Source organism: Eptatretus burgeri, chromosome 4, assembly GCF_056783735.1.
Source record: "Eptatretus burgeri isolate ZD-2024b chromosome 4, Ebu_testis_v1, whole genome shotgun sequence".
In the NCBI taxonomy this organism is placed as follows: Eukaryota; Metazoa; Chordata; class Myxini; order Myxiniformes; family Myxinidae; genus Eptatretus; species Eptatretus burgeri.
In genome coordinates this window covers 77,908,233-77,921,765 of record NC_140964.1, presented here as the reverse complement: position 1 = coordinate 77,921,765, position 13,533 = coordinate 77,908,233, and the positions used below count along the sequence as shown (strand labels likewise).

At 41.2% G+C, this 13,533-nt stretch overlaps 1 protein-coding gene across 12 annotated transcripts in view; it reads left to right on the top strand.

Annotated features, from left to right (window-relative positions):
* LOC147028432 (nuclear receptor corepressor 1-like) overlaps positions 1 to 13,533 on the top strand; it is a 319,774-nt gene that overhangs the window by 279,894 nt on the left and 26,347 nt on the right. For 11 of the 12 annotated variants that reach the window (XM_085878838.1, XM_085878839.1, XM_085878836.1 and 8 more), the window contains 4 exons: positions 538 to 632; positions 7,974 to 8,074; positions 8,456 to 8,569; positions 8,680 to 8,837. In XM_085878838.1, the coding sequence (XP_085734964.1) occupies positions 538 to 632; positions 7,974 to 8,074; positions 8,456 to 8,569; positions 8,680 to 8,837 (468 nt within the window). Of the gene's footprint in view, positions 1 to 275; positions 633 to 7,973; positions 8,075 to 8,455; positions 8,570 to 8,679; positions 8,838 to 13,533 lie in introns of those variants that run through there. The other variant, XM_085878847.1, reaches the window with a different exon arrangement.

The window sequence follows — 13,533 nt, the reverse complement described above, 5'->3', positions numbered from 1 at the left end:
AAGTTTATCATGGTATATCCACAAAACACAAAATCATAGTTATTATATGTAAAATACTCAACAAATTGACAGAAATTAAATATTTCCAATGGTTGATGTGACAAATCCAAAACTAATTATATAATCCAATACACAGGGACATGCTGTAACCTTTATCCCTTATTCTTCAAAAGAAATCAATAAAAGCCAAGAATGATACTGTAATTTTGAAGACCATGGTAAAGGAAAACCACTCTTATGATTTTAATGACGACCCCACGTGTGAAATGTTACAGCTTTTCCAGTTTTACATATCGTGGCTTCTTCCCCCATTCATGACTACAGGCTTTGAGTGAGGTGACTGTGCACAATAATAACACTCATTAATGTTATTTATTTTTTCACATAACATCTCGGTTAAACGGGGCAGAAAAGGTTCAAACCAAGTCAGCTGGACTTTTCATTAGTGGTACCATTTTTCCAAGCTAGGCGGGGTCCATTTCTTTAGTCATAATAATAAAGCTGCTTCATGCACCCTCTCTCTGGTCTCACTTCCAGATTGTACTGTGTCATGGGTAAGGCATGATGGTCGGCCACCCCAACAAGAGGCACAGAAAACACACTGCGTCATCACTTTGGCGGACCACATCCACGTAAGTTAAATCTGCTTTGAAATCAAACTACATCAGACTGAATTTGTCTGAATTACTTTGCACACACAAGGCACATGCACACATATACATGCATATACATATACACAAATAAAGCATTGCAAATAAATCAAAGAAAACGACACAAACACACACACACACACACACACACACACACACACACACACACACACACACACACACACACACACACACACAATCTCTCTCTCTCTCTCTCTCTCTCTCTCTCTCTCTCTCTCTCTCTCTCTCTCTCTCTCTCTCTCTCTCTCTCTCTCTCTCTCTCTCTCTCTCTCTCTCTCTCTCTCTCTCTCTCTCTCTCTCTCTCTCTCTCTCTCTCTCTCTCTCTCTCTCTCTCTCTCTCTCTCTCTCTCTCTCTCTCTCTCTCTCTCTCTCTCTCTCTCTCTCTCTCTCTCTCTCTCTCTCTCTCTCTCTCCTCCCAACCCCACGCACGCACATGCACTGCACACACACGACTACATAAAAGCTTTTGATAGTGTCCCACATTCATGGATGATAAAATTCATGCAAGTATACAAGAACAATCCCCAAATAATGAGACTTTTTGAGAAAGCAATGGAGTTCTAGTGTACCACATTGATATTACAGCACTCAGAAGCTAATATCGAAATACCAGGAATGAAGATAGGTCACGGGATCTTCCAGGGAAACAGCCTTTCCCCCCTTCTGTTTTTCCTGGCCCTGGACCCCCTGAGCAACCTCATAAATGAGCAAGGACATAGATACACCCGAAAATCCAATAGAAGAATTTCCAAAGAAACAGGAAAGGTGACACATCTCCTGTACATGGATGATCTAAAGCTCTTTGCACCGAACGCCGAAAAATTGGCAGAACAACTGAAGTTGGTGAAACTGTACTCCGACAACATTCAAATGGAATTTGGCCGACATAAGTGTGCCAAGTGCACATTCGTACAAGGTAAACCAACAAAAACAGACAACATAAAAATCGACCGAAATACAACAATACAGGAGCTAGTCAACGAAGCATCACACAAGTACCTTGGAGTAGAAGAAGACGACCACATAAGTCAAACAAATGCGCAAAACAATTACCAAAGAATACCTGTGTAGAATGAGGTTGATCCCGAAAACATACCTCTCCCCAATATACAAAATCAAAGTAATAAAGCAACTTGCATTACCAATGTTCCAATACAGTTACAGAATAATAACTTGCCACAATTGGAAATCAACGAACGAGATATCAAAACAAGGAAAATCTTCACCATCCATAAAATGTTCCGCAAAGATCAATGCATCCTGAGAATTTACCTGCCGAGGCGAAAAGGAGGTCGCGGCCTGATGGAGCTCAACCAATTGCACTGAGTGAAAACTGTATGATTTGCTGATTACGTGAAAAATTCAACAGACAACCGAATCCAATTTGTATGCAAACATGAAGATAGCAAGCTAGAAAAGGTATCCCTAACCCATTTACTTCATCGCGTTCCATCAAGTCATGTCCAACTTCTGGTGACATTCATGATCAGATTTCAACAAAAACATCCCTAATCCTGCAATGTTTCCTAAAGCTCTGGCAGATAGAGCTCAGTTGCAGCTTTTACCCCATCCATCCAGCACTTACAAGATATGCCTCTTCCTCTTCTTCCCTCAACCATAAGCAACATGGTTGATTTCCCCAGACTTTTGGTTTCTGCACACATTATGTGTTCAAAGTATGACGGTTTCTGGTTTAGCGTCAGCACTTCTAATGTACATGGTGGTCTAAATTATTCAAGCACTGATTTGTTTGTTATTGCAGTCCACGGAATTTTTAACATTTGTCTCCAACACCACATTTCAAAATTGTCAATCTTCTTCCTTTCTTTCTTTTTTACTTTATTTTTCACGGTCTTCCTTTCATTCTTTTTCACAATTGCAATTGGAAATACCAGAGCATTCACCAGCCTCCTCTTGGTTTGTGTTGTCTTGTCTTGTCTTTGTCTTTCCAGATTTTAGTCTGGTTTTGGTGAAGACCAGCTTTTTCACTTTCCTCCTTCACTGTCTGTTGGTAGAAAGTAAAGATGACTTGATGAAACTGCTACAGAGTGGTATTGTCAGCACACCTTAAATTGTTGATTCGTCTTCCACCAATCCTGACTCCAGCCTCTATGTCATCCAAGTTTGATTTCTTCATGATGTACTCACTCTACAGATTGAACAAGTAAGGGGAGAGAATGCACCCCTGTCAAACCCCCTTTCCAATTCCAAACCATTCTCTCCATATTATGTGTATTTTTTCTTTCTTTTCTTTTTTTTTGAATACAGAGTCTCGGCTTGTGGAAAAGCTAGAACACAGAAGAGATTAGGAAGCAACATAACAAAAGGTACGGCATAAAGAGTATGGGGAAATGCAAACGGCAGGGCCAAGGAAGAAAATGCATTGAGATGGACAACAAGGGATGCATTGGTAAGGTTGATGGGTATTAGAGAATACAGAGGCTGGATAAGATGGATGCTAAATCAAAAAAAAAAATTGTGGGGAAGAGTTGGTTTTAATGAGTGTAGAAAACATCATGGTTTTGGGTGGGGGATGATCTGAGATGGTGATGAACAACTGTCTTGAAGACCTGGAGGAAAGAACGAGATCCAAGAGAATCAGAAGTTGGTTCTACAGGTGGAGAAAAAGAGGAACGAACAAACAAATGGAGGTGCGCAATGATTCTGGATTTTGGGAGTTTCACTATAAGATGGTTGCTGATGGATCGCATGTGCCCTGCAGTTGCATGGGGTGGGGTTAACAAATCATGGGGAGGGCCAGAAAGGAGGTAGAAGAAGATAGGGAGACAACCGAACTGTCGGCGATGACAGAGTGATATGCTCTTCGATCAACTTCATCATGGGAGATTCCAATGATCTTTAAGGCCTTGGTTTCCACTGTGTCAAGCTGAGCAAGGTGTGAGGCAAGGGCACAAGCCCAGAAGGGAGAGCACTATTCCATCAAGCTGCGGATGAAAGTATTGTGGATGGATAAGAGTTCAGGTTTGCCAAGGAAGGACATTGCATGACAATGTCAAGGCAATTGCCTCACCACAGGATTCAGTGTAGCATGTGTCAGAGGATGAGTGTGGCAATTGAAGACGAGAATCACAAGATGGGATGGATCTGTGCATAAGGGAGAGCAGGTTTCTGTGGAAGAATTCCCAGGCAGAGTTAATATCAGGGGCAGTAGATATCGGAGACCAATCCTGAAGTGCGATGGCTGCTTGTTGTCTCTGCCAGTTTGCCTGAATGAACTGCCAGATTCGCCATCACTGAAGCTGTTCTCTGAGAATGGCTAGAGAGATGTTGACCTTCACACGCACATGATCAGCTGAACCAATTGGAGTAGAGGAAATGCATGAGATATTGGTAAGAATTTTTTTTTTGTATACCTTGTCGAGGCTCGTGTGAGAGCTAACACACAGCGCATAGCAAGGGGGGGCGGGCATGAGACAAGAGGGTGGGAGTGGGAAGGACAAAACAGTGGGGAACAGAGACATTAGGAGATCTGTGGAAGGGAGAGGGATGGGGTGGGGAACATTGGGTATACAAGATGGACATTACAGGGACTTTCAGGAAAGAAAGCAGGAAATTTGAAGGAGGTGGGTTAGGGGTGGATTAATGGGGGTAGAAAAGATTGAGGATTTGGATGGGAGACGATAAGAGGTGGTGGTGAACAGCTGTTTTGATGGCCTGGAGGGAAGAATGGGATTGAACAGAGTGAGGGAGTTTATTCCAAAGGTGGGAAAAAATAAGTTGATCATTACCAAATCCAGAAGTGAGGATTTGCCATTGACAGAAATCCTGGTTGGAAAGTTTGTAGATTGAGTCAGCACCATATTGTCACAGAAGTCCTTCGTAGAAGATATTTGGCTGGTGAGAGTTGCAACAACACCCAGACAATTTGCATGGTGACAATTGAAATCGCTACATATGAGGAAGGAAGAGAGTTGGGATGAGTCGTTAAAAGTTGGTCCCCAAGTTGGAGGACGGTACAACACGCAGACAAACACTAGGGTGGGAATGGAGGGGAAGTCGCAGCCAGAGAAAGCAAGTTTCAGAAGAGGAAGTGTACAGGCTCCTTATCAGACATATCACGTGCTCCGATAATCCCCATTTCTCCCAGAATAATCCACATCAATTAATGATCAACACAATTGAAGGCTTCCTTTGATATTCCCTTGCTTTTCGCTCACCTGGAACATAGTTACGGGGAGCTTATGGGATGGCGAGCCATCTGTCCATCAATCCGTCCACAAATAGTTGGAACTTCTCTGAAACTACACACACGATTTCGATGAAACTTTATGACAACGTTCATCACCGTGAATGTACCAAAGTTTGTTCCTGGCATATAAGAAAATCAGGCCCGAAGGGGGCCTCCAGGGTTGCCCCCCCCCCCAAATAGGTATTTGCTTTCTTCTCAGAAAATACACATGCAATTCTGATGAAACTTGACCACGACCTTCATCACCTGTGATGTACCAAAGTTTGCTCACGACATTTAAAAAATCGAGGTTTGAGGAGGTTTATGGGGGGAGTTTTGTGGGTTTACCCCCAAAATAGGTATTTGCTATAACATTGTTGATTCAGTCCCACGTTGACTTCCTTCTCAGTATCATTATTCTACCAGGTGAGCGTCCCTGGGTATTGCCCCTATTTTTCAAAGGTTGCCATCATATTGCTATCTTGTTTGTATGGAGTTTCGTTATAGTCCTTCCATGTTTCACCTGTATTTCTTTTGGGGCCCAATCCTTGACCTGAACTTTCCTGTAATCTCACTGATCTTTTAAAAAGATCTGTTGTTTTTCCTGCTATGTTGTCACTTTCTATCTCTGTGCATGCCTCTGAAATATTTATCTTTATCTTTCCTTGCTTGTCGTTGGAAGTCAGCATTTGGCCGCTTAATGTCCTCTCTAAAAGAACCTTTGGTTTTCAACTCTGTTCTTCTATCTGCAATATTTATTACCTCTTCTGACAGCCATTTAGTCTTCTTCTTTCTGCTTGCTTTTGGGATGTTGTTTTGGCCTCTTCTTTTGCAAGGTCTTCAACCTCTTGTACAATTTGTCTGGTATTCTGTCAATCAAGTCCAGCTCTTGAAAATGTTTTTTTTTTTTTTAACCTGTATTGCATGTTGTTTTGATACGTTTTCAAGGTCATATCTGGTCAGAGTTTGATTTTTTTTTTCACCTTTCCCAATTTGACCTGTAGTTCTGCCACAAGTAATTCATCACCTGTCCCACAGTCTTCACCTGGCAGAGTATTGGCAGAATGCACAGCACTTCTCCTTATTTTGATTAGCACGTCGTCCATCTGATTTATGTTTGTCCATCAGGTGAAATCTCATGTGTTGAGTCTACTCTTGTGTTGTTTGAACCATGTGTTTACAATTACGAGCTCATTTTCCACACAGAACTCCAGCATTCACTCCCCTGGTTCTTTTCAGATCCCAAGTCGGTGCTCTCCTGCAATCCCTGGTGCTCCTTCTCCAAGTTTTGCATTTCAGTGTCCCATAATAACAAAAACATCTCCTTTAGGCACCTCTTTTAACAGTACCTGCAGATTTCAATGGAACTCCTCCACGTTTTCTTCATCTGATGCAAAAGTTGGAGCATATATCTGAATGATAGTATTCACTGGATGTCCTTTCAACCTCACTGATATTAACCTATCATTGACTGGGTTGTATCCCAGTACTACCCCTGCTATCGTCTAATTGAAAATCACTGTCACTCCATTTCTTTGTCAAGTTTTGTGACCAGAAAAGAACACTTTATAATCGTAAGATTTGAACTGCCCCAAACCAGTCCATCTAAGTTCACTTGTCCCAAAATTACAGTTCTTGTCTTCTCCATCTCTCTTAATAAAATCTAATATTCCCTGATTCAGACCTTACATTCCATGTTCCAATTTTGTGAACATTTGACAAGCTCAGAGTTCAACTTTCAGTTCTGGCAACCTCAGAGACTGGAATTCCTTGTGGGTTTGAACCAGTTCCGTCATAACGGCCAGTCCTGCTTATCAGAACATTTTGTTCTTCCCCAGTAGCCATTTTGATGCTTTCAAACCCGGGCTCATGTGTCACATATGAAAATGAAGCAGCAACAAATACAGAACAAATGATCGAAAAAAAAAAACAAAATAAAAATATAAAGCGAAATATAAACAGATATGCACTAAGAGAATGATAAAAGAGCGAGGTGATATTTATTTTTAATGGTGCATCATATTGAGCAGAGACAAAAGAAGGCTCATTGGAATGGCTGAGAAGGGGTTAGCTCAACTGGGATGGAGAACAAATCATAATAAATGCCCAAGACCAAGGACACAATACCAATGGCTTTAAGAAAATGGTGGGACTGAGTTAATCGGCCAGGTGTAGGTTCTGCAAGATGGAAACAGAAAGCACGAGCCACCTCCTATCAGGATGTAAAAAAAAAAACTCACGTCAGAACAACTGTACACACAAAGGCACAACAAAGTATGTAGAGTAATCCACTGGCGCATCTGCAAAAATCTCAACATGCCAGTTCCACAAAACTCATGGAAACATGAACCAAAAGCCATCACTGAAAACAAGGAAGCTGAATCACAAACTCAAATAAAATGCCACAAATGGCTGAACTACGACCTGATGATCCCATCGAGCGTGAACATAGAAAACAAAGCATTGCGACCGGATATCGTACTGAAGTACAAAAAAAGAAAAGACGGAATTGCTTGGTGATGTGTCAGTCATACCCAGTGATTTTGGCCTAAACAATGCAGAAATCAAGAAAATGACCAAATATCAAGACTTCAAAAATGAAGAGAAAAGATCCTGGAGGCTGAAGAATGCCAAAATTGTACCAGTGATAATTGGAGCAAAGGGAATGATTAATAAAAGAACCTCACAGCGATCTTAAAAAAGATCTCCTGGAATATTACAAAAAATGAAATGCAGTTGGAAGCTGTCCAGGGCTCAGTGACAATCCTGAAAAGACCCCTTGGAACAAAACTTTCAGAACAAAAAAACTTCACAAACTGGTCCATGATTCATGATCCCTTATTAAAACGGAGGTGAATACTTTGAGACCTGGGAGGACTCAGTTCCACCTTCTGAAACCTGCATATGGAGATAACCAATGACACACACACACACACACACACACACACACACACACACACACACACACACACACACACACACACACACACACACACACACACAAACACACACCTGTTCTCACCATCTTGTCAGAACTGGCACAGAAAGGGAGTCGGGTGCAGCCGATTACAATTACTGAACTACCAGATATGGTCACTTCGTGATTTTTGCAGGAAATAATAACCAAGGATTACCAGATGGGAGTCACACAAGCTCCAACGATGCTACAACAGAACCCTGCATTTTCCACTACAATCATGCCTACCCGCACCAGGTAAGTTAACTTGACGTGCAAACATATCTCAAGCCATTAAAATGAAGATTCTGGATTCTAAACGTTGGCAAAGCTTATCATGGGTGTCTTGTAATGCAGAAAAGCAGGAACCTACGAGAGACTGACATTTGTAAATTTAAGTTGTTCTCAGAGCTGTAAAAGTAAAATTGAACTCAAAACTGAGGATTACTAAATGTGACGATTAACAAGCTTTTGACTTTACATAATGCACCTTGTGTGAATGGCCAAGTAATTTCAGTGGAGGTCTGCCATGTCGTATCTTTGGGAGTCCCCGATTGGCTGTGAAACACATGACCGTTCATCTGGAGAGGACAATTGGCCATCAGTATGTGGTATTTGTGTTTGTGGAATTTTCCTTAGACCAGGAAAGTCACCAGAACGGAATAGAACATCGCCGGTCAACAAGGAGCCTTGCATCGAACCAATCTCACCACCCATGATGACAATGCATGACAATGAAGCCATAGACTCTGGGTAAATCACTGTTTGTCATATTTTATACGCAAGCAAACAGTCACAAAAAATTAAGTGTAGCATGGATTGTGCCAACAGTACGTGTTTGCAAACATTGCTGTCGCCGGTAGGTTGCTGGTTGGCCGACAGAGTTCACCCCGGCTCGGCCCGGGGCCAGTGGCTTCAAGCTGTTTCCACAAGGTCGATCAGAACACGTCACCCAGTGTCAAATACAAGAAGCACGAGCAGAGCTGGAAACAGGCTGGTGCTGTACCAGAAATGCAATCTGGTGAGCAATTGATGAAAAATGGAAATGCTAAACTGTGTGTGTGTGTGTGTGTGTGTGTGTGTGTGTGTGTGTGTGTGTGTGTGTGTGTGTGTGTGTGTGTGTGTGTGTGTGTGTGTGTGTGTGTGTGTGTGTGCGTGCGTGTGCGCGTGTGCGTGCGTGCGCGCGCGCGTGCGTGCATTACACATTAAGGGATGTACTTGCAGATTGTGAGCAAAAGCTGGAGCGCATTCTACTTGTAGACATCGTTTCTATGTAAGCTTTATATGTTTGATGAAGAGGTTTGTAAAAGAGCTTTAAATGTTTGACGAAGCAGATTGTGCTTGCATTCTGCAAACAGCTAAATAACTCACATAAATCAAGACTGAGTGATCAGGATGTGCTGTTTGTTTAAGTTTACAGCAATAGTAATTCTTAATGAAAAAAGTTGAAAACTTAGAACAGCACTCAATGGAATGCATGCCTCCACCAGGCTGAACAGTTTATGGATTGTATCCCACTGATAGGCCATATCTGGATCCGATCTTCACCAAAATCGAATCAATTCGTCCTTGCCTCACATTTAACCTGTCCACAAAGTTTTGTGTGAATCCATCCATAACCTTTTGAGATATTGTGCTATATATGGTTTTTCGCCCTATCTCTCAATGGTGCAGAATCACTGACAAAATTCTCAGAACCAGACCCGATTCGGATCTTCACCAAAATTAAGTGCTGCTGTCCTTGGGCGGTCACCTACATACATAAAAAATTTCAGAACGATTGTTTGAAAACTGGCCAAAAATCGTGTGACAAACAGACAAACGCTACAGCCCAACATACTTGGCGAAAAAATGTTTTCACCGAGTAACAAACAGGGGTGAAAATATAACCTCATCCACCTTCAGTAGCGTTTGTAATAAAAACTATTATTTGCATTCTAATTGGTTGCTAGGCAATGTTAAAAATTAGAGTTTATGGTTTTAAGTAGAAGACAAATGTTAAGTGGTCGATCTGGAATTTATAAACCAAAGTGGAAACAAACAATTTAAATTGTAATATTCTTGTAGTTGCTCCTACTTTACACATTATCAACAGAGCCAATTTGAGTTACCAGCATGTCAAGTTCACATCTTTTAATTTTGATATGTTGATTGAATGTAGATTAGTAACGATTTACGTCATGTACCGCAAGAGAAATATCGGTTCTATGTCTGATCAGGGTTCAATTTCCGACCCGACAATAAGCGCAGGACAGAATAGTACAAGTCAATTTGCACACTTTTAATAGATGGCATGCCTTCCTGAGTCAACAAAACGCTGCTGTGAAGTCGAAATTCTGTCTCTGTGAGACTCTTCCCCTGGCTGTTTCAAGGGGTGGGTCCAAGAAAGCCTCGCCTCGCTAAATGTCTCAACCCCTTTCCTCAGGGGCGTACCTTGGTGGTGTATTTCACCACCAGAGCAACGCAAACAGGCAGGAAATGCTAAAAATTCAATGATTTTGGCAATCTCGTCTATATTTGGAGGGTTTTTGAATGTACAGCCTTGTATCTGCATTCAATGTGCCCGGACAAAGCGATGTTTCTTTATTTCCTGGTTAATTTCCAACAATGTGGATCTTGAATACATGGAAAATATGCATTGATTAAAGCATGTTTTGAGAGTTTTTATAACCAGGGTACCCAATACAGGGCGATGTGTAAACATGTAATACTGAATATGTGCACCGTAGCACTGTTTTACACTGTCTAGAAACGATAAATGTTTACGACCTCCTATCACTGTGCATTGTCCGTAAACGACAAAAATCCAGACACTTTTCCAATGAAATGGCCATAAAACAAAGAAACACCAGCTCCCTTGATGAGAGATAGAGATCCATGAAAGATCACGTAACATGCCATTATATTCAGTCACGTGACCCCCGCCCCCTTCCCCCCGAGCAGGGTGAGGCAACACGAGCCGACTTTTGTTTGCACATTTTGTCGTTTATGGACTGTTTTGTGTTTTTTTGTTTGTTTGTTTGTTTTTTTTCCGACAATATTGGCTTCAATTTACAACAGCATGAAAAATTTCAATTTTCTTGCCCACTTAGAAAGTACTAAACAAAACTTTATATTAGTAAGTGAGTCGGTAGTTATTAGAGTTTATACAGTACCTTCAGAAAGTTTTTTACTCTTTCACATTTTGTTGTTACAGCCTGAATTTGAAATGGATTAAATTTAAAAAAATTGTCACCGATCGACACAAAATATCCAATAATGATAGTGAAAACATGTTTTTAGAAATGTTTACAAATTAATTAGCAATGAAAAGCTGAAATGTTTTGTGTCAACGTTGGGTTCCACTATTTCCACATCCCAAGAAAGTTCACAATTTGCACCATAATTTGTAATCACAACACGTAACTATTGACAAACAACATACCAGTACACCCTACATAAGCACCCCAAAAAAGACCTGAATATAACGAGAATCCTTCAACATCTACACAAATAATATGTCAGATCCTTTCACTCTGCCTTGCTCAGAATTCCATTTCCAAACCTATGACTGACTATCCCTCATTTCAACAAACTCCTTAACCTGTTCAACTATCCTTATCACTTCGCTTCTCACACTACATACTGCATTTCATTTACCTTTAATTTGTTTCAACTCCATCCCATACTTTTCTGGTGTAATAACCGAATATTCCCTCCGATCACAGAATTAGCACCCACATGGCTTATGCCAGAAATGCATGACTATAATTAGTAGAATTTTAAGCATTTCTTTACAAAAGTTAAGCACCGGCTAAGAAACCATAACTCGGGATCCAATCACACCTATGATATGAGGTTGAAAACTACAGTGTGTCTGCCATGGAATGTTGCAGACTCAACATATCGCTATTTGTCACTGCCTAAATTTTTTATCAAAACAATGGTGTGCCGATGAGAGGGATACTGTCTCTGCACAGGTCTGATTCCTACTCCAACTACCACATTGGGTCTCAAGCTCCAACTGATACGCTCCTGGTGGTCACAGCCCTTGTAAACTTTGGGACCCCCTTCATGCACGAGGAGTCCCTATCATTGGCTGTCTGCGGCTGTGGGCGTGCCATCTTCCAGGCCATCCTGCCCCACAGAGAGGGTCCAATAAAAGTCTAAAGTCCCCTCTCCAAAGGCTCAGCACCTGACCACTCCACCATGGCCTGTGGTGTGCTCGCTAAATAGTCGTGCTCTTTCTTCTTCCAATGTCATGTGCTTTCCAGATGCGCCTTTGTGCTAACATCCTTACCCAGCCTCACCTGAAAACCGGAGGTTTTACACAACAACCCTACTCTATCTGCTTTATAATTAACACTGACTGCCTTCTCTGTGCAAGTTTATCAAAACGACTTTGACAATTTCCTTGATATAAAAGTAATCTTAGTGATGCGGTCACATGGTCCATGTGATTTTTACCACAATCTAGTTATGGAATCCTCCCCCCCCCTTCGTGTGTGTGTGTGTGTGTGTGTGTGTGTGTGTGTGTGTGTGTGTGTGTGTGTGTGTGTGTGTGTGTGTGTGTGTGTGTGTGTGTGTGTGTGTGTGTGTGTGTGTGTGTGTGTGTGTGTGTGTGTGTGTGTGTGTGTGGGGGGGGTAAGGAGGATTTAGTTGCAGGTATCCGACCCCCTTCCAAGTAACACACACTTTGTTGGCAAAAAGTAAAGAGGAATTAATGAAACTGTTATAAACAGTGAAGAAGTGAAAAAGGTGGTCTTTATTTAAACCTAAAAAAAGACTAAAATCTTGTCAACTGAGAAGATCGACATGTTCAGACTTGGAGAAGATCTCATGGAAATGGTGGAAAGTTTAATTCTCCTGTGTTCGAAGATTGAAGTGAGTGGAAAATGTGGAGGAGAAATTAATAGATGGTTTCCATTGGGGAGAACAGCAATGTCAGAATACACAAAGATCTGGAAAGACAAAGATGTGATAATACAAACCAAGAGGAGGCTGGTGAATGTTCTGGTATTTCCAGTTGCTATGTATGGATGTGGGTCATGGACAGTGAAAAAGAAAGAAAGGAAGAAGATTGACAATTTTGAAACGTGGTGTTGGAGACAAGTGTTAAAAATTCCATGGATCGCAAGAAGAACAAGCAAAATCAATGCTTGAAGAAATTAGACCATCATGTACATTACAAGCGCTGACACTAAAACACAAACTGTCATAATTTGGATACATCATGCGTGCAAAAAACAAAAGGCTGGAGAAATTAACCATGCTGCGTGTGATTGAGGGAAGAAGAGGAAGAGGCAGACCTTGTCTGCGCTGGATGGACGGGGTAAAGGCTGCAACTGCAACCAAGCTATCTCAACCAGAGCTTTGGGAAGCAGTGTATAATGGGGATGTTTGGAGAAATCTGATCATGAATGTCACCAGAAGTCAGACAGAACTAGATAACGATATAAAAACTGGAGCAATATTTATGAAACAGAATATTCCTAATATATTCATTTGCACATCTAAAATTAGCAAAAAACATATTGCATTCTCGGTTAAAATCTCCAACACACTTTGATACATAAAAGTCATAAAATTATTTGTTAAAGAACGACTTAGATGAGTAACTTCAGGAACAACATAATTTAACTGACAATTAATCTTGGTCACTGGATCCATCACATCCTTACCATTATTACTGAACACTATCAATTGACCATTTTCTCTATCCAGCTGAATATCAAATT